Genomic DNA, 27,773 nt, shown 5'->3' with positions numbered 1-27,773 from the left:
GCCCAGGCCCAGACCCAGACCTAGACCCAGGCCTGGCAGCGATACCCTGTCTGCGTCCTTCCCCCACCCCAGCCATGCCCTGGGACCCCTCTGCCCCGGGCAGACCCCGCCGGCCCGGAGCCCCCTCCCGCCCCCAAGACCCCCGCTGACGGCGGCCGAACCGGAGTCACTGCGGATGGGCTCTAGGGACGCTGAGGTACTTGCAAAATTGATTGGTTCGCTGAGCTGTCGATCAGAGTCTCTGTCCCGCCTCCCCGAGGAGTGTGGACGTTGACTGGCTGAGCTCAACGTCCATCTTAGAAGTCACCGCCTTCCTTGAGCTGATTCGACCCGCCTGCCCGCCCTTTCGGCTTCCAGACAACATTCGCCCTCCCATCCTGGGGGCGGAGCGCGTGGAAGAAGCGGTTGGATCCATGAGCTGTCAGTCCGCGCTCTGCGGATACCTATTGGCTTAATAAGGTATGGTCTCCACCCAGTGAATTAGCTGATTGGCCCGTCCCCCTTTACCGCCCCCCGCGCCGCTCGCGTGCTTGGCGGTTCCTTCCCGCCCCTCTCTCCCTGCTGTCCCGCCTTCTCCATCCTCCTCACCTCCCATTGCCTTCCCCCTCTGTCAATCTCGGCGAGCCCCCGCCCCACTCGGAGCAGGGCGGGTGCTGATTGGCTACCTCCGGCGGAGGCGGTGGCTCCTGCGCGCGCAGCCGGCGGTGGCTCGCGAGCCCCCCGTGAGGGGACTGAGGGGGGTAGCGGCCGCCATGTCGAGCCCGGCGGCGGAGGCGAGCGGCCCCGCCGGGCAGCGACCGGATTCTCTGGATTTACTGGAATGTTGCGGCGTTTGCCGGGAGAGGCTGAGAGCCGAGAGGGAGCCGCGGTTGCTGCCCTGCCTCCACTCGGTCTGCCGGGAGTGCCTGCGGGTCCCGCCGGGCCCTGCCGCCGCCCCCGCCCCGGATGACCCAGGTGAGGCGAGGGCGTCTGTACGGGGGAGGGCTGTTAACGGGGGGCGAGGGAGCCCTGCAGCAGTGGGGGAGGGAGCTTGGCGGGGGGAAGGGCCGTGTGAGGCCCAACTGAAGGTGGGGGGGTCGTGGAAGGCGGTGGAGGGGTGGGAGGGTGGTGCCAAGCTGCGTTAACGGGACCGGGAGCCGTGCAAAGGGGGTGCGTGTGCGAGACCGGGGAGGGCGTACGGACGGGTGGGGTGCCCCAAACAGCCCTGTGAGGGTGTGAAAAAGGATCAAGGTGGGCCTGGGCGCCTATGAGGGCCTTTTCGGGTGGTGTGGGGTTGGAGCCCGGCTGAAGGGTGCAAGCGGACCCGTGGGTGAAGCAGCTGGGGTGCTGTCAACGCTTTTGGCTTCCCCTGGGGCTCCCCACGTGGGTTGTCGTGTGTGGGACTTCACCTGGGCATGGGGTGGCCCTTTGTCTGTCCCCAATTCTCCTGTGCTCGGTGGCCTCCTTCCCACCTCAGTTTGTCACCCTGAGCAGCCCCCAACTCCCCCATGGCTGCTCTGACCCCACCTGGGTCCTTCCCGCCACGGCATTGTCCCATCCCGGCGGGGGATACGCCGGCTGCCTCCACTGCGGCTTCTCATCGCCATCTCCGCACCCCTCTGCCTCTGCGGGGAGGCTTCTGGAGGGATCAAAAGCACCACATCCTCTCGCCGCTGTCTGCGGGAGATGGCATCTCAACCGTCACTGCGCCACCTCCCTCGAGGCGAGGAGGAGGAGGAGGAAAGGTAAATCAGTGGCTGCTGCAAACGTGGATGACAGAGCCGAGCAAGAGGCAGCAGCCATAGAGGTTTGTGGTGGATAATGGGAGAAACTTCCTTACCTGGCTGTTCGGCTGGAAAAAGCCGTAGGTGACCTGGGTTGATGCTGGACCTGCTTCGGGAGCAGGGACCCCCCCCCCGAGGCGCTGTCCCCTCTGCGATGACATCGGGGTCAGCCCCGGGGCCATGGTGGGGCTCCAGTTTTGGAGGTACCCAAGGTCTGCACGTCACCATCAGGACCCAGCGTCTTCTGGTTTCTTCCTTCTCTGCCAAAGTGCGTTAGCGGCTCACCTCGCTAATGAGCCACCCCGTTTTTTGGCAGGGGCAAGGCACCGCGTGGGTCCCTGAGGGGACTCTCTAGTGACAAACGGTGGTGACTGGGAGTTTGGGGTGACACTGGGCCCCCTCTGACACCCTCACCCACCGCTCACCTCCCCGCAGTGGTCGACTGCCCCATCTGCAAACACCAGTGTCACCTGAAGGATGTTGTGGAGAACTACTTTCTGAGGGACAGTGGGGCCGAGGCGCCTGCCACCAGCCAGGGGTCGACTCAGGTAACGCTTCGTTAATGCTTAATTAACGATTAATTAGGCTGAAGCAAGCTCCCTGCGCCTGGCCGGGCCCGGCGTCCCCACGCTGCGTCTCTCGCCCCCCAGTGCTGCACGAGCTGCGAGGACAACGCGCTGGCCACCAGCTACTGCGTGGAGTGCTCGGAGCCGCTCTGCGAGACCTGCGTGGAGGCCCACCAGCGGGTCAAGTACACTAAGGACCACACGGTCCGGGCCACAGGTCTGTCCCCGCCACCCTCCCCGCCGAGGCGGTGACCTCGCGGCCGGCACGTCTGGAGGTGCCGCGGCGGCGGCCGTGCCTGTCCCACTGGGATGCCTCCTCCGGCAGCAGGTCCCCGCTGGGTGCAGGTGACGTCGCGGTGACGTCGTGGTGACGTCACACCGCGTTTCCCGCAGGCAGCGGCAAGGCGAAGGAGGGAGAGCGCGCCGTGTACTGCTCCGTGCACAAGCACGAGCCGCTGGTGCTCTTCTGCGACACGTGCGACACGCTCACCTGCCGCGACTGCCAGCTCAACGCGCACAAGGACCACCAGTGAGTGGGCGCCGGCATTAATCAATTTAATACAAATTGGGTGGTTTTTTTGTGGCTAATTATCGCTTGAATCGGTTATCCTGCTCGTTATCCCTTAAAAACAGTGATTTGGGGCAAGTTGGGTAACTGAACAAATTTATTTATCACCTGAAAAGGTCGCCTGTGTGCCTTAACGGTGAGGGCCCACAGCACCTTAAATGTGTTTTTATCAGATATCTAAGAAGGTAGATGACTGATTAAGCTAATTAACTAGTTATTGAAAAAGAACCGAAGTTAGGCCACAGGCTAATTATTCTCATCCATTAGTTATTGATTTTTAAATATCACGGAATCCCAGGTTGGAAGGGACCTCAGGGATCATCTAGTCCAAAAAATGAAGCTCATTAGTTATTAGTTGGCCAACTAAAGGGATTGACTGAGTTAATTTGTGGTTTTAACCAAGTAAGTTTGTTATCTGATTAGGTACTTTGTTAATTAGCGCCCTGGTTGGTTTGAGGGGCTTAAATTGCTTTTAAGGTTTTAAGGAATTGGAGATGTCTAATTTGTTAGTCGTGAAAAATCAATTTAATTACCTTCTCAGTTATTTCAATGAGTTGGATTTTTAACTGATTTCTAATTGTTTTTTTTTTTTGTTTAAATAGAGTAGTTTTGTGCTCAGACTGGTTAAATTTCCTGGTTGACTCGATAACTAATTTGATTAATTATCTGATTATCTGAGCAGGTATCTACTTAGGTTACTTACCTGACTGATTCGCTATATTAAAAGCCTTTTGCATGTGTAAGATCTAATTCAGTTAAAGTAAACAACTAATTAAGTTAAAGTTTTGCGGCTCACAGGTTTGTTAGCCCGGCCAGCTCCTTCATCCAAATTAATTTGATCGCTAATGACTAACAAGTTAATGAGAAAGTTAGGTAATTACTAAGCAGGTTAACTTCTTCAAGTTGGTTTCCTTCTCCAGTGGCTCCAGGAGTCTGGGTTTCTCGGTGGGGGGGCTCTTTTGGGCCCCCCCATGGGTGGCTGGTGGGGGGGTGCTGCACCTAGTGGGGTGTTTTGGGGCTCGCAGCCCATGCCCTCCCCCCCAGCCCCATTGCGACCCCCTTTTCTCGCCCCCATCCCGCAGGTACCAGTTTCTGGAGGACGCGGTGAGGAACCAGCGCAAGATGCTGGCGACGCTGGTGAAGCGCCTGGGCGACAAACACGCCAGCCTGCAGCGCTCCACCAAGGAAGTGCGCAGCTTGTACGTACCCCACCTGCCCCCCCCGGGGGGAATTATCCGCCCCCGACGGGGGCATTTACCCCCCTCTCCCCTTCCCTTCGCCGCCGGCAGCATCCGCCAGGTGACGGACGTGCAGAAGCGGGTGCAGGTGGACGTGAAGATGGCCATCCTCCAGATCATGAAGGAGCTTAACAAGCGTGGCAAGGTGTTGGTGAGCGACGCCCAGGTGAGCCGGGCGGGGACACGGTGCCAGCGCTTCCCCTGTCACCGTCCCTCTGCCCTGAGGTGACGTTGTCCCCTTCCTCGCAGCGGGTGACGGAGGGGCAGCAGGAGAAGCTCGAGCGGCAGCACTGGGCCATGACCAAGCTGCAGCGGCACCAGGAGCACATCCTCCGCTTCGCCTCCTGGGCCCTGGAGAGCGACAACAGCACCGCTCTGCTGCTCTCCAAGAAGTTGGTGAGACGCTGAGGGGCCGAAACCCCCTCACAGACCCCCCCCAAACCCCTCACCTTGGGCAGGGAACCCTCCAGGATGGGTAGTCGGGGCCCATAAGTTCCCCTGTTCTGTGCTGTCTGGGACCGCTGGGGGAGTGGGTGCGGGAGAGCGAAGCCAAGCCCTGGGCTGTGCTGTGTCTCAGCTTGGGATCTGCTTTCCTCTAGGTCCCCTGTTCTGGGGGGAATGTGGGGTGAAGTGAGGTCAGGTCTCCTTAGGAGTGGTTTGCCCCCAGCTACCCCTCAGCCCACACCCCCCCCAGCACACCCCATGTCCCCTGTTGTCTCCCTGCCCGTCTCCTTGTGGCTGCATGTCCCCAGGGAGCTGCAGTGGGGTCCCTGGGACATGCCAGGTCCCCATGCTGTGATGGGAGCCCCCCCCCAACCATGGGGGTTATCCAGAGCAGGTCCCCTTAGAGTCCCTGTGATGTGACAGGTGCCACATCGGGTCCTCTTGGGGTCCCTGTGACATCCCAGATGCTGCGGTGGGTCCCATTGCAGTCCCCATGGTGTGATGGGTGCTGCAGCGGGTCCCCTCAGGGTCCCAGTGGCACGATGGCTGCCCCCGGGGTCCCCCGCCTTGTGTCCCTTCAGGGTCCCCCGCCTTGTGTCCCTTCAGGGTCCCCGTGGCAGTGTGTGCACCAGAGTGCTGCTGTGTGTCCCCTCAGGTTACTTGTGATGTGACCAAGTGTCCCCAGGGTGCTGCCACGTGTGTCCTTGGGGTCCGTGCAATATGATGGGTGTCCCTGGGGGGCTGCCACATGTTCCCTTGGGGTCCTTGTGATGTGGCAGCTGCCCCTGGGGTGCTGCCACGCGTCCCCTCAGGGTCCCCATGATATGAGGGGTGTCTCTGGGGTGCTGCCACGTGTCCCCTCAGGGTCCCCATGATGTGACAGCTGTCCCTGGGGTGCTGCCACGCGTCCCCTCAGGGTCCCCATGATATGAGGGGTGTCTCTGGGGTGCTGCCATGTCTCCCCTCAGGGTCCCCATGATGTGACAGCTGTCCCTGGGGTGCTGCCACGCGTCCCCTCAGGGTCCCCATGATATGAGGGGTGTCTCTGGGGTGCTGCCACATGTGCCCTCGGGCTCCCTGCGTTGTGGCAACCACCCCTAGGATGCTGTCACACGTGTCCCCTGCTGAGGTTCCCAGGTTGTGACGAGTTCCCCCCACCCCCTCAGATCTACTTTCAGCTCCACCGTGCCCTGAAGACAATCGTGGACCCCGTGGAGCTGCAGGGTGACATGAAGTTCCAGTGGGACCTCAACGCCTGGACCAAGAGCGCCGAGAGCTTTGGTGCGCCCCTGGGGAGGGGACGCCCCTGGGGACACCCGGGCCCCCGCCCTGACGCCCCTTGCCCCCCTCGCAGGCACCATCATCTCGGAATGGAGCCTCCCACCGCCACCCCTCAGCCCCCAGCCGCCGGCTGCCAGCCCCCATGGGGACTGCAGTGGCTCCAGCCCCACTGCAGGTGCCTCACAGGTACCCGGGGGGATGAGGGGGTGTTTTTTTGCAGTCTCTTGCACCTGTGGGTGCCCCCTGGTAACAACCACACACACCCCCCTCAAAAATCTCTTTTCCAGGGCCCCCTGCAAGCCACGGTGGTGAGCAAAGGGCAATGCGCCCCCGTTCCCCTCCTGCAGTCCCCAGTGAGACCCCAGATTGGGGCTGGGGAGGGCCGGGGGACCTCCGGTGTCCCACAGAGCAGTGAGGGAGGGCTGGGGATGCCCATCCTGCCTCAGTTTCCCCTGGAGGCCGAGGGGCTGGGCTGCCCCGACCTGTCCCCCCCCCACCTTTACCCACAGACGGCCGAGAGCCCTGGGGACGCAGCTGTAGGTGCTGAGCTCGGTGAGTGGGGAGGGGGGTGACACAGGGGGGAGAGGGAGGAGGATGAAGGAGGGGAGGCAGGCTCCTGATGTGAGTATTTCTCAGCAGCCAATGGCCCCCCCGAAGCTGCTGTCACAGGAGTGAAGAGGTGAGTGTGGTGGAACCCCCTGTCCCCAGGGATCTGCTGGCCCTTATCACCCTGTGCCTTGGGGGGTGGCTTTGAACCCCCCTGCCATGTAGTTGTCCCATGTCACCTTGTACTTGGGACCCCTGTCACAGTGAGCCCGGGGGTGGCTTAGCACTGTTCCTTGTCACCCCCTACGTGGGACCTGCTTTCCTTGTGTCCCCCCCGCCAGGGACCCTGTCCCTTGTTACCCCATGTCCGGGGGCGGCAGGGACACCCTATCACCCTGTACCTGGGGGTTCCCCCCACCCTTGTCAGCTCATACCCAGAGGTGGCTGCAGTCCCCATGTCCCCTGTCACTCCATACCCAAGCACAGAGGGCAGGGGACAGGGTCACTGTGTCCCTGAAATTGTCCCTGGGTAGCAGTGCTCCATCCCAGCTAGGAGGAACACAGTTTTTGAGCCTTGGGGGGCTGCCTGGGGCCTCCCCAGGTGCCCTGACAACCTTGTTATACAGGAGAAAACATAGTCCTCCTGGGGATGACGAGAAGTTCGTTAAGAAGCTGCTTGTTAAGCGGTAATGACAAGGGCTCGGGGGTGGGTGCGTGGGGAGTTAAGGCACCTCTGTCCTGACAGCGAGTTGAGGGTGTGGGAGATGGAGCCCCAGGCCTGGGGTAACCCTGTCCCTTGTGCCTGGGGACAGCCAGGACAGTTCGTGGCCTGGTCCCCCAGTACCCACAGATGACTGGGCCCTCCTGTCCCTCGTCACCCTGTACCCAACGCTCCCCTGAGCCTTGTCACTCTGTTCCTGGGGTCCCCCCTGCCCCCATATCCCTGTGCCCCTAAGCCTTGTCACTCTGTCCCTGGGGTCCCCCCCCTTGTTGTCCCCTGTACCATGGAGTGGCTGGGTCCCTGTGTGCCAGGGGGTGACCAGGACCCCCTTGTCACCCTGTACCCAACGCTCCCCTGAGCCTTGTCACTCTGTCCCTGGGGTCCCCCCCGTGCCCCTGAGCCTTGTCACTCTGTTCCTGGGGTCCCCCCCTTGTCCCCCTGTGCGGGGGGTGGCTGGGGTCTCTGCATCCCTTGTCCCCTTTGTGCTGCAGGGTGGCTGGAGGCTCTCCCTGTTGGCACCCCTGTCCTGAAGGGACCAGGAGCTGCCAGCACCCCAAACCCCAAGGAATTCTACCCAGGAGGGTTGAGGGGGTGTCCCCCAAAAACCTGACCCCCCTGTGCCCCCCAGGAGCCGCCCCCCCGCAGGCCCAGTGAGCACCCTCCTCCGCAAGGTGCCGCGGGTCAGCCTGGAGCGGCTGGACCTGGATCTGTCGGGGGTGGCGCAGCCCCCCGTCTTCCGCGTCTTCCCCGGCACCTCGGCCGAGGACTTCAGCCTCATCATCATCGAGCGGGGGGCGCAGCCGCAGCCCCCCATCCCCCTCACTGTCAAGGTGGGTGTCCCTCTGTCCGTCCCCGCCTCCCTCCCTGCTCCCCTGTCTCACACCTCTCTCTCGCCGCTCGCAGGAGGAGGAGCACGAGGCGGCTATCGGGGACACTCAGGATACCAAGCCCGTGGGGCTGCTTCCTGAGTACCCCGGGGTGCCGGGACCCCCCAGATCCTTGCTGGGGCTGGGATCTGTTCCTCTGGGAGCCGGCCCCGGCGTCTCCTGTTGCCGCGTCTGCTGCCAGGCCGGTGCTGTGGTGATGTGCGACTGTTGCGAGCACTGTTACCACCTCGACTGTCACCTCCCCACCCTCCAGGAGGTCCCCAGGTATGTCTGGGGGATCCGCTGGGCAGCCTGGGATCCGCTGCTCCTGGTCACCTCCCCAGCTCCCCCTACGCCCCCGGGATCCACTGACCTCCCGTCCCTGAGGGTTGCCGCTCCATCGTCCCCTTGGGGCTCCTCTGGCACTGCTAGATCCCCCAGGATCTACTGCTCTCCCCTGGGATCCCTCTTGCTGGAGGTTGCTGCCCCATGGCGTCACAGAGGATCTCGGGCATCTGCTGCTCGCTGGATCTTCAGGGGTCACCCAGAACCACCCAATCTTTGGGGCATGCTGATCTCTCGTAGGATCTACTCATCACCTGTAGGATCTACTGCTTCTTTCTCCCAGGATGGGGGTGGAATTGCTCCCACCCCTCGTTCCTTGGGGCAGAACCTGTGGTGCCACTAGATTCCTTGAGTGATCACTGGCCTCTGGGATCTATCTGACCCCCCCACCCCAGATCCAGTTCTGCCCCCACCCAGAGGTCCTTGGCCACTGCTGGAGCTTTGAGAAGCTGCTTGACCAAGGACCGTGTCTCTCCCTTGGGATCTGGTGGTGTCTTTTGTGATCCACTGATCCTTCCTCCGAGGGAGTTACTGCCACCCAAGTTTTCCAGTCCTTGGTTGCTACTGGATCCCCAGTATTTGCTGGGGTTTTGCTCCTGGAATCTTCCAACCCCATGGACCAGGCCAGCTCTCGGATCCATGCAGAGACTGCCCCGTGATCCCTGGAGATCCCGTCTCAACCCTTGTAGAGATCCAGCTGTTGACCACAGAGCCCTGGGGGCCTGCTTTCTGCCATCCATGGAGGGATCCACTTCAAGCCCAGATCCTTTGGGATCTCCTAGCCCTCCTCTGCATGGGGATCTACCTGTTGATCCCAAATCCTGGGGGAACCTGTGGAGTCTGAGCCCCACGGCGCTCTGTTCCTCCCGCCCTGGCTCTCCTGGATCCCTTGTAGGTCCTCAGTCCACCTGGGGACCTACGCAGCAACGCAGATCCCTTGGGGATCTACTGCCCTGATCCATGGGGAGTCGCGCATTGGTCTTGGATTAGTTGGGACCTTTTTGATCCCTGGGGAGCTGGTACTCCCCCTCTGTTGTGGGCCCCCGCCTTGATCCTTTGCTGCCGGGCCCTGACCTGTGTGGGAATCCCCCCGCTGATCCAAAACCCTGTGGGATCCTGTGGCTGCCCCCCACCCCCTTGATTCCATCTGCCTGGGGAGCTCTGGGGCCTCAATGCCGGGGGTGATCACTGCCTGCGATGCTGCAGTGAATGAGCTGGGAGAGGAGGGGGGACCGCCCGATCCCCTCACCCGATCCCCTCACCTGATCCCACAGCCCCGAGTGGAGGTGTCTGCTCTGCCAGGACCTGCCACCCCCCAGCGAGGACCTCGCCCACAGCTTTGAGGAGGGGCAACCCCACAAACTCTGCCCCCTGGATCAGCAGGTCTGTATTGGGGTGTGCGTTTGTGATCGGGGGATCCAGTGGTGCATGAAGGGATCGAGGGATCCCTTTTTATCCTTGCAGAAATGTGAGTATGTGCTGCTGGAGCTGCTCTGCCACGAGCCCTGCCGGCCCCTCCACCGCCTCTCCAGCTCTCCAGTGAGTCCTGTGAATGGGGTGGGGGATCTGAGGCGGGGGGGATCCCTCACCTCACTGGATCCCTCACCCCCAACTCGCCAGGACGGCCACGACGCCATTGACCTGACCCTCATCCGCGCCAAGCTGCAGGAGAAGCTCACCCCCCACTACCGTTGCCCCGAGGAGTTCGCCCACGACGTCTGGAGGATGATCCAGCAGTTCAACCGCCTCACCGAGGTGTGGGGTGCCCCCAGGCTGGGTTTTTGGGGGGCTGAGGATGATCCAGCCCCCCCCCCCATCACCCCTGTTTCTCCCCCCTACCCCCCGCCCTCCCAGGACAAGGCGGACGTTCAGTCCATCCTGGATTTGCAGCGGTTCTTCGAAGCTCGGCTCAACGCTGCCTTTGGCGACCGCAAGTTCTCCTCCGCCCTCTTCCTCGAGCCCGTCATCCCTCTGGATGAGGCCGAAGGCTCGCCAGCCCCCCCCGCCGGCCCCCTGGGACCCTGATGCCCACCCTTGGCGGGGGGGGATAGTGGGGCTGGATCCTGTCCTGGTGCCCCCAGGGACCATGAGGAGGGATGTGGGGGTGTCGCTGCCCGCCCCCCCCCCCCCCACCCCGGACTGTCCTTGTCTGTGTCTTCTGGAGAAATAAAGCCATGCTCACGGCCTTGTGGAGCTCCTCCCTCATCTCAGGGCTGGATCCAGCCCCCGGGCCCCCCCATTTTGCCACCTCCTGGTGCCCCCCACTTCTCTCCTTGCCCCACGTGAGGATGGGGCAAGGGGCTGAAGCTAAGCGGGTGCTGGACCAGGAGCTTCTGGGCTGGAGATGGGATGGGTGGTGGTGGCTATACTGGGGCTTGGCAGCACTGCAAGGGGAGGGTTTGGTCCCAGTATGGCCCTGCTGGAGGTTCTGGGAGGGGGAACTGGTCCCAGTAAGGCCCCTCCTTCCATGCCCCAACAAAGATGGCGGCGCCCATGAGAAATATGGCGGCGCCCACCGGGCTGGAGCAAAGGCCCGCCCTCTCTCCGGTGCCTGAAGCTCCTCCCCCTGCGCAGGATTGGCTGGTGGAAGGGCGGAGGAATACGGAAAGAGCCGAAGCCTTACGGAAACAGCCGAATTGGGGGAGGCGGGGAGGCTTCCGGAAATAGCTGACACTTTCCGGTGAGAAGCGAAAGGAGCGGGGAGGAGAGTGGGCTGCCGGAAAGAGCCGAGGCGTTCCGGAAAGAGCCGAAGCTCTTCCGAAAGGAGCCGAAGGCGGTCAGCCCGCTTTGCTTTCAGAGGAACCCGACGTCTCTCTCCGGAAAGAGTCGACGTTGCTCGGGGAAGGGCTCGGCGACGCTCGGGGCTTTCCGGAGAGACCCGAGGCGGGGCGGAACGCCTCGAACCCACCCCCCTCTCCGGAAGAACACGAAGCACCTCCGGAAAGAGCCGAAAGGCCTTCCGGAAAGAGCCGAAGCGGCGGGGGAAGACCCCGGAAGGAATCGTTCTCCTTCCGGGAAAAAGCCGAAGCGCGTTCGGCGCCGGCCCGAGCCCTCTCCGGAAAGCCCCGAAGGGCGCCGAAGTCTCCGCCGACCCTTCCGGAGAGCCCCGAAGTCCCTTCCGGACAACCCCGAAGCGTTTCCGGAAGTTGCCGAGCGGCGCCGGCCGTCGCCGATTCCCCGCCGCCTCAGAGCCGCCGCCGCCGCCGCTCCCCGCTCCGGCCGCCGCCGCCCGCCCCCTCCTCCCCGCCGGGGGGGGCCCCGCCCGGCTCCCGCCCCCCGGCCCCCGCCCGGTTCGGCCCGGCAGGATGATCAAGCTCTTCTCGCTAAAGCAGCAGAAGAAGGAGGAGGAATCGGCGGGCGGTACCAAGGGCACCAGCAAAAAGGCCTCGGCCGCCCAGCTCCGCATCCAGAAAGGTGACCGGCCCCGGGGCCCGGCGGCTCCCGCCTTCCCCGGCACCGGCCCGGCCGCGGGGGCGGGGGGGGCCCGGCCCGGGGGGGGGGGGGAGGGTCGGAGGGGCCCCCCGGGGGTATGGGCTGGTCCCAGGAGGGCAAACGGCCTGGTCCCAGTAAGGCCCCGGTGGGAGGAATGGGCTGGTCCCAGCAGGGCCTGGGCAGAGGACACAGGCTGGTCCCAGTAGGGCCCCAGTGAGGGACACAGGCTGGTCCCAGTACGGTGCTGGTGGGAGGAATGGGCTGGTCCCAGCAGGGCCTTGGTGGGAGGAATGGGCTGGTCCCAGTAGGGCAGAGGGGCTGGTCCCAGTAAGGCCTTGGTGGGAGGAATGGCCTGGTCCCAGTAGGGCAGAGGGGCTGGTCCCAGTAAGGCCTTGGTGGGAGGAATGGTCTGGTCCCAGTAGGGCAAAGGGGCTGGTCCCAGTAAGGCCTTGGTGGGAGGAATGGTCTGGTCCCAGTAGGGCAGAGGGGCTGGTCCCAGCAGGGCCTGGGCAGGGGACACAGGCTGGCCCCAGTAGGGCCCCAGTGAGGGACACAGGCTGGCCCCAGTAGGGCCCCAGTGAGGGACACAGGCTGGCCCCAGTAGGGCCCCAGTGAGGGACACAGGCTGGCCCCAGTAGGGCCCCAGTGAGGGACACAGGCTGGCCCCAGTAGGGCCCCAGTGAGGGACACAGGCTGGCCCAAGTAGGGCCCCAGTGAGGGACACAGGCTGGCCCCAGTGAGGGACACAGGCTGGCCCCAGTAGGGCCCCAGTGAGGGACACAGGCTGGCCCCAGTAGGGCCCCAGTGAGGGACACAGGCTGGCCCCAGTAGGGCCCCAGTGTGGGACACAGGCTGGTCCCAGTAAGGCCTTGGTGGGAGGAATGGCCTGGTCCCAGTAGGACAGAGGGGCTGGTCCCAGTAAGGCCTTGGTGGGAGGAATGGTCTGGTCCCAGTAAGGCAGAGGGGCTGGTCCCAGCAGGGCCTGGGCAGGGGACACAGGCTGGCCCCAGTAGGGCCCCAGTGAGGGACACAGGCTGGCCCCAGTAGGGCCCCAGTGAGGGACACAGGCTGGCCCCAGTAGGGCCCCAGTGAGGGACACAGGCTGGCCCCAGTAGGGCCCCAGTGAGGGACACAGGCTGGCCCCAGTAGGGCCCCAGTGAGGGACACAGGCTGGCCCAAGTAGGGCCCCAGTGAGGGACACAGGCTGGCCCCAGTGAGGGACACAGGCTGGCCCCAGTAGGGCCCCAGTGAGGGACACAGGCTGGCCCCAGTAGGGCCCCAGTGAGGGACACAGGCTGGCCCCAGTAGGGCCCCAGTGAGGGACACAGGCTGGCCCAAGTAGGGCCCCAGTGAGGGACACAGGCTGGCCCCAGTAGGGCCCCAGTGAGGGACACAGGCTGGCCCCAGTAGGGCCCCAGTGAGGGACACAGGCTGGTCCCAGTAGGGCCCCAGTGAGGGACACAGGCTGGTCCCAGTAGGGCCCCAGTGAGGGACACAGGCTGGCCCCAGTGAGGGACACAGGCTGGCCCCAGTAGGGCCCCAGTGAGGGACACAGGCTGGTCCCAGTAGGGCCCCAGTGAGGGACACAGGCTGGTCCCAGTAGGGCCCCAGTGAGGGACACAGGCTGGCCCAAGTAGGGCCCCAGTGAGGGACACAGGCTGGCCCCAGTGAGGGACACAGGCTGGCCCCAGTAGGGCCCCAGTGAGGGACACAGGCTGGCCCCAGTAGGGCCCCAGTGAGGGACACAGGCTGGCCCCAGTGAGGGACACAGGCTGGCCCCAGTAGGGCCCCAGTGTGGGACACAGGCTGGTCCCAGTAAGGCCTTGGTGGGAGGAATGGTCTGGTCCCAGTAGGGCAGAGGGGCTGGTCCCAGTAGGGCCCCAGTGGGAGGAATGGTCTGGTCCCAGTAGGGCAGAGGGGCTGGTCCCAGCAGGGCCTGGGCAGGGAACACAGGCTGGTCCCAGTAGGGCCCCAGTGAGGGACACAGGCTGGTCCCAGTAGGGCCCCAGTGAGGGACACAGGCTGGCCCCAGTAGGGCCCCAGTGAGGGACACAGGCTGGTCCCAGTAAGGTGCTGGTGGGAGGAATGGTCTGGTCCCAGTAGGGCAGAGGGGCTGGTCCCAGTAAGGCCTTGGTGGGAGGAATGGGCTGGTCCCAGTAGGGCCCCAGTGGGAGGAATGGTCTGGTCCCAGTAGGGCAAAGGGGCTGGTCCCGGTAAGGCCTTGGTGGGAGGAATGGGCTGGTCCCAGTAGGGCAAAGGGGCTGGTCCCAGTAGGGTCCCAGTATGGCCCCAGTGGGGGACATACACTGGTCTGAGTAAGGTGCTGGTGGGAGGAATGGTCTGGTCCCAGTAGGGCAGATGGGCTGGTCCCAGCAGGGCCTGGGCAGGGGACACAGGCTGGCCCCAGTGAGGGACATAGGCTGGTCCCAGTAAGGTGCTGGTGGGAGGAACGGGCTGGTCCCAGTAGAGCCCAGACAGGGGACACGGGCTGGTCCCAGTAAGGCCCCAGTGGGAGGTATGGCCTGGTCCCAGTAGGGCAGAGGGGCTGGTCCCAGTAAGGCCTTGGTGGGAGGAATGGTCTGCTCCCAGTAGGGCCCTGGTGGGGGGCATAGGCTGGTCCCAGTAGGGTGAATGGGCTGGTCCCAGTGGGGGGCATAGGGTTGTCCCAGTAGGGTGAACGGGCTGGTCCCAGTGGGGGGCATAGGGTGGTCCCAGTAGGATAAATGGGCTGATCCCAGTAGGGCCCTGGTGGGGAACACGTGGGGCAGAGGTCTAGTCCCAGTGTGGCTCTGTGGGTGCAGGGGGACACTGGTCCCAGTAGGACCCCACTGGGAGTACAGGTGTGGGGAAATGATGCTGCTTCCAGTAGGGCCCAACTGGGGTTATGTGGGAGGAGATTCTGGTCCCAGAAGGGCCACAGCTTGGGGGGTGGGCTCACGGTAGCCCCAGCCGCGCGTCCGTGTCCCCCCGACTCACGTGCGTGTCCCTGTGTGTCACCCGTGTCCCCCACGTGTCACCCCACAACCCCTCCCCCCCTCCCTCCCCCCCACCCCCCCAGACATCAACGAGCTGAACCTGCCCAAAACGTGCGAGATCGACTTCTCCGACCAGGACGACCTGCTGCACTTCCGCCTCCTCATCTGCCCCGACGAGGTGGGGTCCCCCCGTCACCCCCCTGTCACCCCCTTGGGTCCCCCCCATCCTCCCCCCAAGGTCCTCCCCCCTCCCTTGGAATCCCCCATTCCCTTTGTCCCCTCCTGTCCTTGTGTGTCCTTCTGCCCGCTCCCCGTCTCCTCCCCCTGCCCCCCCATTTTGGGGTCCCCATCCATCCCTGCAGTGTCCTCGTGTCCCCCCCATCCCTCTCTTGTCACCCCTGTGTCCCCTCAGAAGACCCTCATGTCCCTTGGGGGGGGTTCCCCTGTGCCCCCCACTTTCCCTATGGGTCTTGCCCATTTCCCTGTCCTTCCCCTGTCCCCACTTGTCCCTTGGGGTCCCCCTGGTGTCCCCTCCCCCCCCGTGTCCCCATCCCCGGTGACATCTGTCTCTCCCGCAGGGCTTCTACAAGGGAGGGAAATTCGTCTTCAGTTTTAAGGTCAGTCCTGCACTGAGGGGGATTCCGTGGCCACCAACACCCATCTCGTGGCCACCAAGATGGAACCGGTGGCCACGTGGCTGCCCCAGGGGCTGGGGGTGGCAGCAGTGGGGTGGTGGCCACCAAGGTGGCACCCACAGTCATGCGCTTGTCCTGTGGGTGGGAGCAGGAGGTAGGTGGCCACTGAAACCTGACCTGTGGCCACTGAAACCTGATCTGTGGCCACCGGAATATCGCCAACCGTGACTTGTGGCTACCATGTGGGTTGGGACTGGGACTAGGGGTTGGTGGCCACCAAGACATGATTGGTAGCCAAGTGCCCACCCCATGGGTTGGGTTAGGGGCTGGTGGCAACCAAGACGTGACCGGTGGCCACTCTGTATATTGGAGGTGGGGTGGGGGGACTTGGGGCCACCAAGACGTGACCAGGGCACGTGTCTGTCTCTGTGGCTTGAAGATGGGGTTTGGTGACCACCAGGATGTCACCTTTGGCCGTGTCTAGCGTGTGATTTGAGGTAGGGGCAAGAAACTGGTGGCCACCAAGAATGCGACCTGTGGCCACCAAGACATGACAAGCAGCTGCGTGTCCCTGCCGCAGGTTGGGGGTAGGATCTAGGGGCTGGTGGCCACCACTGAGAGACCCGTGGCCACTGAGACGTGACTAGGAATCAGATGTCCACGCTGTGGATCAGGGTAGGGGCTGGTGGCCACCAAGAAGTGGCTGGTGGCCACGGTGGAGGCTGAGCCGTGACGCTGGGCCCGCTCCCTCCCCCCCAGGTCGGCCAGGGCTACCCCCACGACCCGCCGAAGGTGAAGTGTGAGACGATGGTTTATCACCCCAACATCGACCTGGAGGGCAACGTCTGCCTCAACATCCTCAGGTGGGCCACCGCCACACCCAGGGTGGCCACCGCCACCCTCTGGGGTGGCCACAGCTGGATCCGGGTCCGCGTCTGCCCCCGGAGACCCGGCAGGGAGCGACGAGGGGGCAAACGGTTGCCCCGTGCACCTCGAGTGTGGGCGCGGGGTGGCCTCCGACACCTTGGGGTGGCCGTGGCCACCTCTGGGGTGGCCCCAGTGGCCCACCTGACGCCCAGCTCTGTCCCCAGAGAGGACTGGAAGCCTGTCCTGACGATAAACTCCATCATCTACGGCCTGCAGTACCTCTTCCTGGTGAGTACCGCTGGGGTGCACCTGCTTGCGGGTTGGGGACACCCATCGTGGCCTTGGGTCACCTCCTGGGGGGCCCTTGGTGGCCTTGGGACACGTCTGGGGGGCACTGGGTGGCCTTCAGACACCTCGAGGTGGCACCTGGTGGCCCTGGGACATGTTCTAGGGGCCCTTGGTGAGGTTGGGAGACCCTGAGGTGGCACCTGGTGGCCTTAGGACATCTTTTGGGGGCACCAGGTGGCCTTGAGACACCTCGAGGTGGCACCTGGTGGCCCTGGGACAACCTGAGGTAGCACCGGGTGGCCCTGGGACATGTCCTAGGGGCCCATGATGAGGTTGGGAGACCCTGAGGTGGCACCCGGTGGCCTTAGGACACCTGGATGTGGCACCTGGTGGCCCTGGGACATGTCCTAGGGGCCCTTGGTGAGGTTGGCAGACCCTGAGGTGGCACCCAGTGGCCTTAGGACATCTTTTGGGGGCACCGGGTGGCCTTGAGACACCTCGAGGTGGCATTGGCTGGCCCTGGGACATGTCCTAGGGGCCCTTGGTGACATTGGGAGGCCCCAAGGTGGCACCCAGTGGCCTTGGGACACCTCAAGGTAGCACCTGGTGGCCCTGGGACATGCCCTTAGGGCCTCCTGGTGACACTGGGAGACCCCAAGGTGGCCATGGGACATGTGATGGGGGCACCAGGTGGCCTTGGGACAGCTCGAGGTGGCACCTGATGGCCCTAGGACATGTCCTAGGGGTCCTTGGTGATGTTGGGACACCTCCTGGGGCCACCTAGTGGCCTTGGGACACCCTGAGGTGACACCTGGTGGCCCTGGGACATGTCCTTAGGGGCTCCTGGTGACATTGGGACACCCCAAGGTGGCCTTTGGACACCTGGTGGGGCACCGGGTGCCCTTGGGACAACCTGGGGAGTCACCTGGTGGCCCTGGGACATGTCCTAGGGGTCCTTGGTGACATTGGGACACCTCAAGGTGACACCTGGTGGCCCTGGGACATGTCCTAGGGGTCCTTGGTGACATTGGGACACCTCAAGGTGACACCTGGTGCCCCTGGGACATGTCCTAGGGGTCCTCGGGGACATTGGGACGCCCCCAGATGGCACCTGGTGGCCTTGGGACACCCTTTGGAGCGACCTGATGATGTTGGGTCACCCCAAAGGGGGACCCGGGGACACCCCGTGGGGACTCGCGGGCGCTTCCTGGGGTCACTGGGTGGTCCTGGGCCACCCCAGCCTGTCCCCAAGCCCAGTGCCACCGTGGGACCCTGGGGGCCCCCCCCTCTGTGAGCACCCCGGGGTGGGGGTGATGGGGCAGCCCCTGCCCCGGGGGGGTATTTGGGGTGTCTGAGGGGGTATGGGGGGGGTCTTGAGGGGTCACAGGGGGTGTTAGGGGGCAGTAAGGGGTCTGGGGGGGTGGTCTGGGGGGGCCGTTAGGGAATATGGGGGGGCAGTGAGAGTCCCGGGGGGGGGTTTGGGGGGGCATTAGGGAATGTGGGGGGGCAGCGGGAGTCCCGGGGGGGGGTGTTTGGGGGGGCATTAGGGAATATGGGGGGGCAGCGGGAGTCCCGGGGGGGGTGTTTGGGGGGGCCATTAAGGAATATGGGGGGGCAGCGGGAGTCCCGGGGGGGGTTTGGGGGGCGTTAGGGAATATGGGGGGGCAGCGGGAGTCCCGGGGGGGGTTTGGGGGGCGTTAGGGAATATGGGGGGGCAGCGGGAGTCCCGGGGGGGGTTTGGGGGGGCCATTAAGGAATATGGGGGGGCAGCGGGAGTCCCGGGGGGGGGGTTTGGGGGGGCATTAGGGAATATGGGGGGGCAGCGGGAGTCCCGGGGGGGGTGTTTGGGGGGGCGTTAGGGAATATGGGGGGGCAGCGGGAGTCCCGGGGGGGGGGTTTGGGGGGGCCATTAAGGAATATGGGGGGGCAGCGGGAGTCCCGGGGGGGGGTGTTTGGGGGGGCGTTAGGGAATATGGGGGGGCAGCGGGAGTTCCGGGGGGGCCGTTAAGGAATATGGGGGGGCAGTGAGAGTCCTGGGGGGGTTTGGGGGGGCATTAGGGAATATGGGGGGGCAGCGGGAGTCCCGGGAGGGGGTTTGGGGGGGCCATTAAGGAATATGGGGGGGCAGCGGGAGTCCCGGGGGGGGGTTTGGGGGGGCAGTGAGAGTCCTGGGGGGGTTTGGGGGGGCATTAGGGAATATGGGGGGGCAGCGGGAGTCCCGGGAGGGGGTTTGGGGGGGCCATTAAGGAATATGGGGGGGCAGCGGGAGTCCCGGGGGGGGGGTTTGGGGGGGCATTAGGGAATATGGGGGGGCAGCGGGAGTCCCGGGGGGGGTGTTTGGGGGGGCGTTAGGGAATATGGGGGGGCAGCGGGAGTTCCGGGGGGGCCGTTAAGGAATATGGGGGGGCAGTGAGAGTCCTGGGGGGGTTTGGGGGGGCATTAGGGAATATGGGGGGGCAGCGGGAGTCCCGGGAGGGGGTTTGGGGGGGCCATTAAGGAATATGGGGGGGCAGCGGGAGTCCCGGGGGGGGGTTTGGGGGGGCAGTGAGAGTCCTGGGGGGGTTTGGGGGGGCATTAGGGAATATGGGGGGGCAGCGGGAGTCCCGGGAGGGGGTTTGGGGGGGCCATTAAGGAATATGGGGGGGCAGCGGGAGTCCCGGGGGGGGGGTTTGGGGGGGCATTAGGGAATATGGGGGGGCAGCGGGAGTCCCGGGGGGGGTGTTTGGGGGGGCGTTAGGGAATATGGGGGGGCAGCGGGAGTCCCGGGGGGGGTGTTTGGGGGGGCGTTAGGGAATATGGGGGGGCAGCGGGAGTCCCGGGGGGGGGGGTTTGGGGGGGCGTTAGGGAATATGGGGGGGCAGCGGGAGTCCCGGGGGGGGTTTGGGGGGGCCATTAAGGAATATGGGGGGGCAGCGGGAGTCCCGGGGGGGGGGGGTTTGGGGGAGCACTAAGGAATTCCAGGAAATTTGGGGGGGCCACTAAGGACCCCCACCCCCCCGAACCCCCATTCCCCATCACAGGGTGGGTGCTGCGACCCCGTGGGGTGCCTGAAGGCTTCTGGGACGGGGGGGGTTAATGGGTGTTGGGGGAGGTTAATGGGTGATTGGGCCCCCCCCAAAATAACCGGGGGGCCCCCCCAAATAACCGGGGCCCCCCCAGGAGCCAAACCCCGAGGACCCCCTGAACAAGGAGGCGGCGGAGGTGCTGCAGAGCAACCGGCGCCTCTTCGAGCAGAACGTCCAGCGCTCGCTGCGGGGGGGCTACGTGGGGGCCACCTACTTCGAGCGCTGCCTCAAGTAGCCCCTCCCCCACCCCGCCGCGCCCCCCCCACCCCGCCCCCCCCTATTTATTGCCCCCCCGGGGGCGGGGGGGGGCCCCCCCCTCCTTTTCCTGCCCCCCCCCCCCCCCCCCCCCCGCCCCACGCTGCTCTTGTGGGTGATTAAAGGGCGACAGTAACGAGTGGTGCAGCCCCCCCTGCGTTATTGCTCCTTTTGGGTGGGGTCTTACTGGTTAAACTGGGAATGGGGAGGGGGTGTTTCCAGTCGGGAACAGTTTGGCCACTGAGCGTGCGCCCAGTGCACCCAGTTTCCTGCTCCAGGGAGGCCGGTGAGCCCAGTTACTGGCATTATGGCTCCCAGTGTGCCCAGTCCCCTTCCCCGGAGCTCCCAGTGAGCCCAGTCCCCTTCCCCGGAGCTCCCAGTGTGCCCAGTCCCCTTCCCCGGAGCTCCCAGTGTGCCCAGTCCCCTTCCCCGGAGCTCCCAGTGTGCCCAGTCCCCTTCCCCGGAGCTCCCAGTGTGCCCAGACCCTTCCCCGGAGCTCCCAGTGTGCCCAGTCCCCAACCCCAGAGCTCCCAGTGTGTGCCGTCCCCTTCCCCGGAGCTCCCAGTGTGCGCAGTCCCCTTCCCCGGAGCTCCCAGTGTGCCCAGTCCCCTTCCCATGTGCTCCCATGTGCTTCCCTAGCTCCTGCTCCCAGGGCTCTCAGTATCCTGGTCCCAGTATGCCCAGTTACCCATCTTGGTGAACCCAGTGTGCCTAGTTTCCTGTCCCAGGGCTCCCAGTATAGTTTCCAATCCCAGTATGCCCAGTTTTGTGTCCGAGCATTCCCAGTGTACTCAATGCCACCCCACACCTCCCAGTATGCCCAGTTCTCTGTCCCAGTGTGCCCAGTACACCCAGGTTCTCGTCCCAGGGCTCCCAGTGTGCATGGTTTCCCCTGTCCCAGTGCCCCCCAGTATGCCCAGTATCGGCTTCCCCAGTGCCTCCCAGTTGCCCCTGCTTGGCCCAGTGCCCCCAGTCTGCTCCAGTTTTCCCCCAGTACATCCAGTGCTTCCCAGTAAAGCCCCATCTTCTCATCCCAGTGCCCCCCAGTACGTTTTCTGTCTCCCTGGGTGCCCCAGTTCCTTGTCCCAGTGGTCCCAGTATAGACCAGTTCCTCCCAGTACGCTCCAGTTGTGCGATGTGTAGCAGTTCCTCCCCCGCAGTGCGGCACCGTGCCCCCCAGTTTACCCCAGTGCTCCCTGCTGTGTCCCAGTGCCCCCCCAGTATGTCTCATGTCCTTCCCAGTATATCCCAGTCGCCCCAGTACTCCCCCGTGTCCAGCCCGCTGCCTGCCAGTGCCCAGCCCCTGTCCCAGTGTCCCCAGTCTGTCCCGGTGCTGCCCATCACGTCCCAGTGACCCCAGCCAGACCCAGTTCAGCCGCGCCGCCAGCAGGGGTCGCCCTGGCTCCCTGGGTGCCGCTCTGGCCGTCCGTCTCGATGCTCCGCCTACGGAGGAGGCGGCCGCTCTAGCCGCTTCTCGCTGGTTTGCCACCGGAGGGGAGGGGCCTAGCGCTCGGCCCCCGTCACGTGACCTAAATCCTGCGTGACGTCACGAGGTTTCCGGAAGTGCGAGGGAGAGACCGGGAGACGCGGAAGGATCGGGGTGAGGGGCCGTGGAGGGGCCGGGACCGGCCACCGGGGGTCATAGAGAGCGGCGGGGGGGCCAGAGCGGCCCGGTGCCGGGGACCCATAGAGCTGAAGGGGGTGGGGTGAGGGGCCAGGTACGGGAGGGTCCTTGGAGGGGGGCAGCAGGGGGCCCTGGTATCGGGAGGGCCATAGAGCCAAGGCGGGGTCTAGAGGGGCCCGGTAGCGGTAATATCACAGAGAGGAGTGAGCCAGAGCGGCCGACACCAGCGTGACATGGGGGAGCGAGCGGGGCCCGGGACCATAGAGAGGCCTCCGGACCTCCGGGGAGGCTAGAAGGGCCCCCCGGGAGGGGCAGCCGGTGGCGCCGGCAGAGACCACAGAGTCCTGCGGCCTCCAGGGACGGGAGCCGCCCCCGAGACCATAGAAAGCGGACTAGGCTGTGCGGAAGGCCCGGCGCTAGTCGGGGGCGCTCTAGGCCCGCACCATAGAGCTGGCGGCCGGCGGACTCGCGGGGACGCTCTGGGAGGAGAGGAACCACAGAGAACAAGGAGGCGGGGAAGGGGCGGGGAGAGCGTCCTCCTCGCCTGGCGATTGGCTGGGCTGCCTGTTGCCGTGGTGACGGGGCGGGGCCTGGGGGCAGTGGGCGGGACCGGGGGTAAATCAGGGCGCGGAGGGGGATTTGGGGGGCAGCTGGGCCCGGGGCGGGGATAAAAGTCCCGGGGGTGGGGGGGGGTGTCAGTGGGGTTGGGGGGGGATAAATGTGCCCCGTCTGCCCCATATCTGTCCCACCGTGTCCCCGTGTCCCCCATACCCATGTCCCAATGTCCTACATGTCCCCATGTGCCCCATACCCATGTCCCACCATGTCCCCATGCCCCCGTCCATGTCCCACCATGTCCCCATGTGCCCCATATCCATGTCCCACCATGTCCCCATGCCCCATACCCATGTCCCACCATGTCCCCATGCCCCCGTCCATGTCCCACCATGTCCCCCATATCCATGTCCCCATGTGCCCCATATCCATGTCCCACCATGTCCCCATGCCCCCGTCCATGTCCCACCATGTCCCCCATATCCATGTCCCACCATGTCCCCATGCCCCATACCCATGTCCCACCATGTCACTGTGCCCCATACCCGTGTCCCACCATGTCCCTCTGTGCCCCCTACCCATGTCCACCGTGTCTCCGTGTCCCCCATATCTGTGTCCTACCATGTCCCAATGTCCCACTATGTCCCCATGTGCCCCATATCCATGTCCCACCATGTCCCCACGTGCCCCATATCTCTGTCCCACCATGTCCCTCTGTGCTCCATATCCATGTCCACCGTGTCTCCATGTCCCCCATATCCATGTCCCCCCATGTCCCAATGTTCTACGTGTCCCGTGTGCCCCATATCTGTGTCCTCCCATGTCCCACCATGTCCCCGTGTGCCCCATACCCGTGTCCCACCATGTCCCCGTGTGCCCCCATCCATGTCCACCGTGTCTCCGTGTCCCCCATATCTGTGTCCTACCATGTCCCCATGTCCCACCATGTCCCCACGTGCCCCCATCCATGTCCACCGTGTCCCTGTGTCCCCCATATCTGTGTCCTACCATGTCCCACCATGTCCCCGTGTGCCCCATACCCATGTCCCACCATGTCCCCGTGTGCCCCATACCCACGTCCCACCATGTCCCCGTGTGCCCCATACCCATGTCCCACCATGTCCCCCATATCCATGTCCCACAATGTCCCTGTGTGCCCCATATCCATGTCCCACCGTGTCCCCATGCCCCCGTCCGTGTCCCACCATGTCCCCCATATCCATGTCCCACAATGTCCCCGTGTGCCCCATACCCATGTCCCACCATGTCCCCATGTCCCACAATGTCCCCGTGTGCCCCATACCCATGTCCCACCATGTCCCCATGTGCCCATACCCACGTCCCACCATGTCCCCATGTCCCACCATGTCCCCGTGTGCCCCATACCCACGTCCCCACCATGTCTCCGTGTCCCCCATATCCGTGTCCTACCATGTCCCCATGTCCCACCATGCCCCCGTGTCCCCCATACTCACGTCCCACCATGTCTCCGTGTCCCCCATATCCGTGTCCTACCATGTCCCCATGTCCCACCATGTCCCTGTGTGCCCCATACCCACGTCCCACCATGTCCCCGTGTCCCCCTTGTCTGCGCCCTCCCGTTTGTGCCCCATCCGTGTCCCCGACGTCCCCGTCCAACCGTCCGTGTCCCCAGGCGCTGCTGCCACCATGGACCTGCTGTTTGGGCGCCGGAAGACGCCGGAGGAGCTGCTGCGGCAGAACCAGCGGGCGCTGGCCCGCGCCATGCGGGAGCTCGACCGCGAGCGCCAGAAGCTGGAGACGCAGGAGAAGAAGATCATCGTCGACATCAAGAAAATGGCCAAGCAGGGCCAGATGGTGAGGGGACACCACCGGGGGATGCGGAGGGCAGTGGGACACTTGAGGGGGAGCAGGAGAGCATGGTGGGACTGGGGGACGTGGAGGGGACCTGGGGGACAGTGGTGGGACTGGGAGACCCCAGTGGCGATCTGGGGACCATGGAGGGGACTTGAATCCTCTGGGAAGACCAGGGACCATGGTGGGACTAAGGGACGCAGGTGGGACATGGAGAAGACCAGGGGATGTAGCCGAAACCATGGAAGTCCCCAAGTGACCAGATCAAGGAGACTGTTGAGATGGTGGGTGGGGACCGTGGTGGGCCCTGGGCGACACAGAGGGGTCCCTGGAGATGCCCTAGGCCTCTTGGGGGGACCTCATGGGTGCTCGATGTTCCCCTCCCCGGCCTTCAGGACGCGGTGAAGATTATGGCGAAGGACCTGGTGCGGACGCGGCGCTACGTGAAGAAGTTCATCACCATGAGGGCCAACGTCCAGGCCGTGTCCCTCAAGATCCAGACCCTCAAGTCCAACAACTCCATGGCCCAGGCCATGAAAGGCGTCACGAAGGCCATGGCCACCATGAACCGGCAGGTGGGTGCCCGTGGGGGTGTCCCTAAGGCTGTGGCCACTGCGACGTGCTCCGGGGGGATTATCCCAAGGCTCTGACCACCGTGAGCTGCCCTGGGGTGGCTGCGAGGACGTCCCAAAGGCTGCGGCCACCACAAACCACCCAAGGTGGCCATGGGGTCATCCCCTAAGCTTCGGCCACCAAAGACCACCCAAGGTGGCCCTGGGGACGTCCCCAAGGCTGCGGCCACCACAGACCACCCAAGGTGGCCCTGGGGACATCCCCAAAGCTTCGGCCACCACAGGCCACCCAAGGTGGCCCTGGGGACGTCCCCAAGGCTGGGGCCACCACAAACCACCCAAGGTGGCCATGGGGACCTCCCCAAGGCTGCGGCCACCACGAACCACCCAAGGTGGCCATGGGGACCTCCCCAAGGCTGCTGCCACCACAGACCACCCAAGGTGGCCATGGGGACCTACCCAAGGCTGGGGCCACCACGAACCACCCAAGGTGGCCATGGGGACCTCCCCAAGGCTGCGGCCACCACACACCACCCAAGGTGGCCCTGGGGACGTCCCCAAGGCTGCGGCCACCACAGACCACCCAAAGTGGCCATGGGGACCTCCCCAAGGCTGCGGCCACCACAGACCACCCAAGGTGGCCCTGGGGACCTTCCCAAGGCTGGGGCCACCACAGACCACCCAAGGTGGCCCTGGGGACCTTCCCAAGGCTGGGGCCACCACAGACCACCCAAGGTGGCCCTGGGGACCTCCCCAAGGCTGGGGCCACCACAGACCACCCAAGGTGGCCCTGGGGACGTCCCCAAGGCTGGGGCCACCACGGAGTGCCCCGCGTGGCCGTGGGGACCTTCCCAAGGCTGGGGCCACCACAGACCACCCAAGGTGGCCCTGGGGACCTCCCCAAGGCTGGGGCCACCACGGAGTGCCCCGCGTGGCCGTGGGGACCTCCCCAAGGCTGGGGCCACCACAGACCACCCAAGGTGGCCCTGGGGACGTCCCCAAGGCTGGGGCCACCACGGAGTGCCCCGCGTGGCCGTGGGGACGTCCCCGTGTCACCGTGTGCCACGTGCCGTGTTCCTGTGTCCCCCCCCCAGCTGAAGCTGCCGCAGATCCAGAAGATCATGATGGAGTTCGAGAAGCAGGCGGAGATCATGGACATGAAAGAGGAGCTGATGAACGATGCCATCGATGATGCCATGGGGGACGAGGACGATGAGGAGGAGAGGTGGGGGGACGCGGGGAGGGGGACATGGGAGAAGGGGGCTGGGGGGGACATGGAAGACAGGGACACGGCGGGGTGGCGACACGTGGGGACACCCTGGGTGGGCTGGGGTGGGTGTGGGGCGCCGGGAGGGTTGAGGACCCCCTGGGTGGGGACAGAGCTGGTCAGGGCCCGCTGGTGGGGGGGCTCAGGGGACATTGGGGGGGTCCCGGCGTCACCCCTGACCCCCTTGTCCCCCACAGCGACGCGGTCGTGTCACAAGTGCTGGATGAGCTGGGATTGAACCTCACCGACGAGCTGGCCAGTGAGTGTGGCTGGGGGGGGGGGGGGAATTTGGGGGTCAGGGGGTATTTTGGGGGGGCTGAGGGGGGTAATTGAACATCTGGGGGGCATTTTGGGGGTATTTGAGGGGCCCTGAGGGGCACTGGGGAGCTGGGGGGGCATTTGGGGAGCGGGGTGGGGGACACATTTTGGGGATAGGGGGTATTTGAGGGGTCTGGGGGGATTTGGGGGATCTGGGGGGGGGGGGCAATGGGGGTGGTACATACAAGCTGGGGGGCCACTTGGGGGGGGCGTGGGGGTGGTGGTTATGGGGCTGAGGGACATTTTTGGGGGTATTTAAGGGGTCTGGGGAGGCACTGGGAAATGGGGAAGGGGGACTTTGGGGGGTAGGGGATATTCCAGGGGTCTGGGGGGGGATTTGGGGGACCTGGGGGGGCAACGGGTGGTACATACAAGCTTGGGGGGGGGGGGGGTGTCATGTTGGGGGGCACAGGGGTATTGAGGGGTGTTGGGGGGATATTTGGGGTGCAGTTGGGGGTCTGGGAGGGTACTTGGGGGGTGTCTGGGGCGCATTTGGAGGGGGGTGATGGAGGGCGGTGACCCCCTGACCTCTGCCCTTTGCCCCCAGCCCTGCCCCCGCCGGGGGGGTCGCTGGCAGCGGGGGAGGGGCGGGCGCCCGAGGCCGCGGCCGCCCTGGCCGACGCCGACGCCGACCTGGAGGAGCGGCTCAAGAACCTGCGCCGGGACTGACCCCCCGACCTGGGACCCCTGACCCCCACCCGGACCCCTCCCCAGCACCCTGCGGGCGACCCCTGCTGCTCGACGACCCTCCAACCCCGGGGTTGACCTCGGCGACCCCACGCGACCTACGGGCACCGCCCTGACCCCTGCGGTGACCTTTGACCTTGGCCAACAGCGACCCCCCCCCCCCCACGACCCCCGCCTGGCCTCTTGGTGACTCGTGCCCTTAGGGCTGACCTTTGACCTCCGGCCTTGACTTTTGGTGACCTGTGACGCCCCCCCCCCCCAGGGGGGCTGACCCCCAGTGACCTTTGACCCTGCCCAACCCTTCTTGGGCTGGGGGAGGGGCATCTCAGACACACTACAGGACTTTGGCTCCCCCCGGGGGGTATTTCCCCTCCCCCCCTTGGGGGTATTTGCCCCCCCCCGGAGTATTTCCCCCCCCCCGGGGGTATTTCCCCTCCCCCCCGGGGGTATTTGCCCCCCCCGGGGGTATTTGGCCCCCCCCAGGGGTATTTCCCCCCCCCAGGGGTATTTCCCCTCCCCCCTGGGGGTATTTCCCCCCCCCCGGGGGTATTTACCCCCCCCCCGGGGGTATTTGCCCCCCCCTCGGGCTATTTGCCCCCTTTATCTGCATTATTGACTCTCTCTTGGGCTATTTGCCCCCCCCCGGGAGCTCTTTTTCCATTTCTTTATATTATTTGCCTCTTCTTGGGGTATTTGCACCCCCCCAGGGGGTATTTGCCCCTCTTGGGGGTATTTGCCCCACCCCCACCCCCACCCCGGGGTAGTTGAACTGGGGCAATAAAGGCCACGCGCTGGTACCTGCTGCCTCCCCCCGGCTGCTTCCTCGGGGCGGGGGGGCCCAGTGTCACCCAGTAAGGGACTGGGAGCACTGGGGAGAGGGGGGTGGGCGTTCACGGGTGGCTGCTGTGGGGTGGGGGAGGGTGGGTCCCTCCTGGGTGGGGGTCCTGGATGCTCGGGTTCCTCACTGGGCGGGGGGGGGGTGGGTGTGTTTGGGGACTGGTTTGGGGCTCTGGATACTGGGAAGGGGGGGTGGGGGTGGTCTGGGGGTGCAGGATGCCTGGG

General features: G+C 65.1%; 3 protein-coding genes across 12 annotated transcripts; all 3 read left to right on the top strand.

The window, feature by feature from the left end:
- Positions 1-690: 690 nt before the first annotated feature.
- TRIM28 (tripartite motif containing 28) lies at positions 691-10,543 on the top strand. Of its 8 annotated transcripts, none has more exons than XM_064437567.1 (19): positions 691-954; positions 2,199-2,311; positions 2,414-2,546; positions 2,723-2,858; positions 3,980-4,096; positions 4,187-4,301; positions 4,385-4,531; positions 5,746-5,860; positions 5,934-6,046; positions 6,148-6,213; positions 6,370-6,412; positions 6,500-6,539; positions 7,033-7,092; positions 7,756-7,957; positions 8,031-8,278; positions 9,613-9,721; positions 9,803-9,877; positions 9,959-10,093; positions 10,193-10,543. In XM_064437567.1, the coding sequence occupies exons 1-19, from the start codon at positions 753-755 to the stop codon at positions 10,361-10,363; spliced, it is 2,340 nt and encodes a 779-aa protein (XP_064293637.1). In that variant the 5' UTR covers positions 691-752; the 3' UTR covers positions 10,364-10,543. The 8 variants fall into 8 exon arrangements, with proteins under 8 accessions (XP_064293637.1, XP_064293636.1, XP_064293631.1 ...); XM_064437566.1 differs by having other exon boundaries at positions 6,497-6,539; XM_064437565.1 differs by lacking the exon at positions 691-954 and adding exons at positions 1,126-1,724; positions 1,842-2,031 and having other exon boundaries at positions 6,148-6,412; positions 6,497-6,539.
- Positions 10,544-11,023: 480 nt separating this feature from the next.
- Positions 11,024-20,886, top strand: UBE2M (ubiquitin conjugating enzyme E2 M). 2 transcript variants are annotated; one of them, XM_064437584.1, is made up of 6 exons: positions 11,024-11,752; positions 14,829-14,923; positions 15,324-15,362; positions 16,140-16,243; positions 16,472-16,535; positions 19,695-20,886. In XM_064437584.1, exons 1-6 carry the CDS (start codon positions 11,644-11,646, stop codon positions 19,833-19,835), a joined length of 552 nt encoding a protein of 183 aa, XP_064293654.1. In that variant the 5' UTR covers positions 11,024-11,643; the 3' UTR covers positions 19,836-20,886. The 2 variants fall into 2 exon arrangements, with proteins under 2 accessions (XP_064293654.1, XP_064293655.1); XM_064437585.1 differs by lacking the exon at positions 19,695-20,886 and adding an exon at positions 16,608-17,755 and having other exon boundaries at positions 16,472-16,573.
- Positions 20,887-21,321: 435 nt separating this feature from the next.
- On the top strand, positions 21,322-27,508 carry CHMP2A (charged multivesicular body protein 2A). Of its 2 annotated transcripts, XR_010370424.1 has the most exons (7): positions 21,322-21,455; positions 23,689-23,870; positions 24,263-24,442; positions 25,534-25,664; positions 25,904-25,965; positions 26,572-27,072; positions 27,117-27,508. XR_010370424.1 is itself a non-coding variant. In XM_064437583.1 (6 exons), the coding sequence occupies exons 2-6, from the start codon at positions 23,703-23,705 to the stop codon at positions 26,691-26,693; spliced, it is 663 nt and encodes a 220-aa protein (XP_064293653.1). In that variant the 5' UTR covers positions 21,322-21,455; positions 23,689-23,702; the 3' UTR covers positions 26,694-27,108. The 2 variants fall into 2 exon arrangements, 1 of the variants encoding a protein (XP_064293653.1); XM_064437583.1 differs by lacking the exon at positions 27,117-27,508 and having other exon boundaries at positions 26,572-27,108.
- The last annotated feature ends 265 nt before the right edge of the window (positions 27,509-27,773 follow it).

The sequence above is a fragment of the Phalacrocorax carbo genome, chromosome 33, assembly GCF_963921805.1.
Source record: "Phalacrocorax carbo chromosome 33, bPhaCar2.1, whole genome shotgun sequence".
In the NCBI taxonomy this organism is placed as follows: Eukaryota; Metazoa; Chordata; class Aves; order Suliformes; family Phalacrocoracidae; genus Phalacrocorax; species Phalacrocorax carbo.
This window is presented reverse-complemented; position numbering and strand designations above follow the sequence as displayed.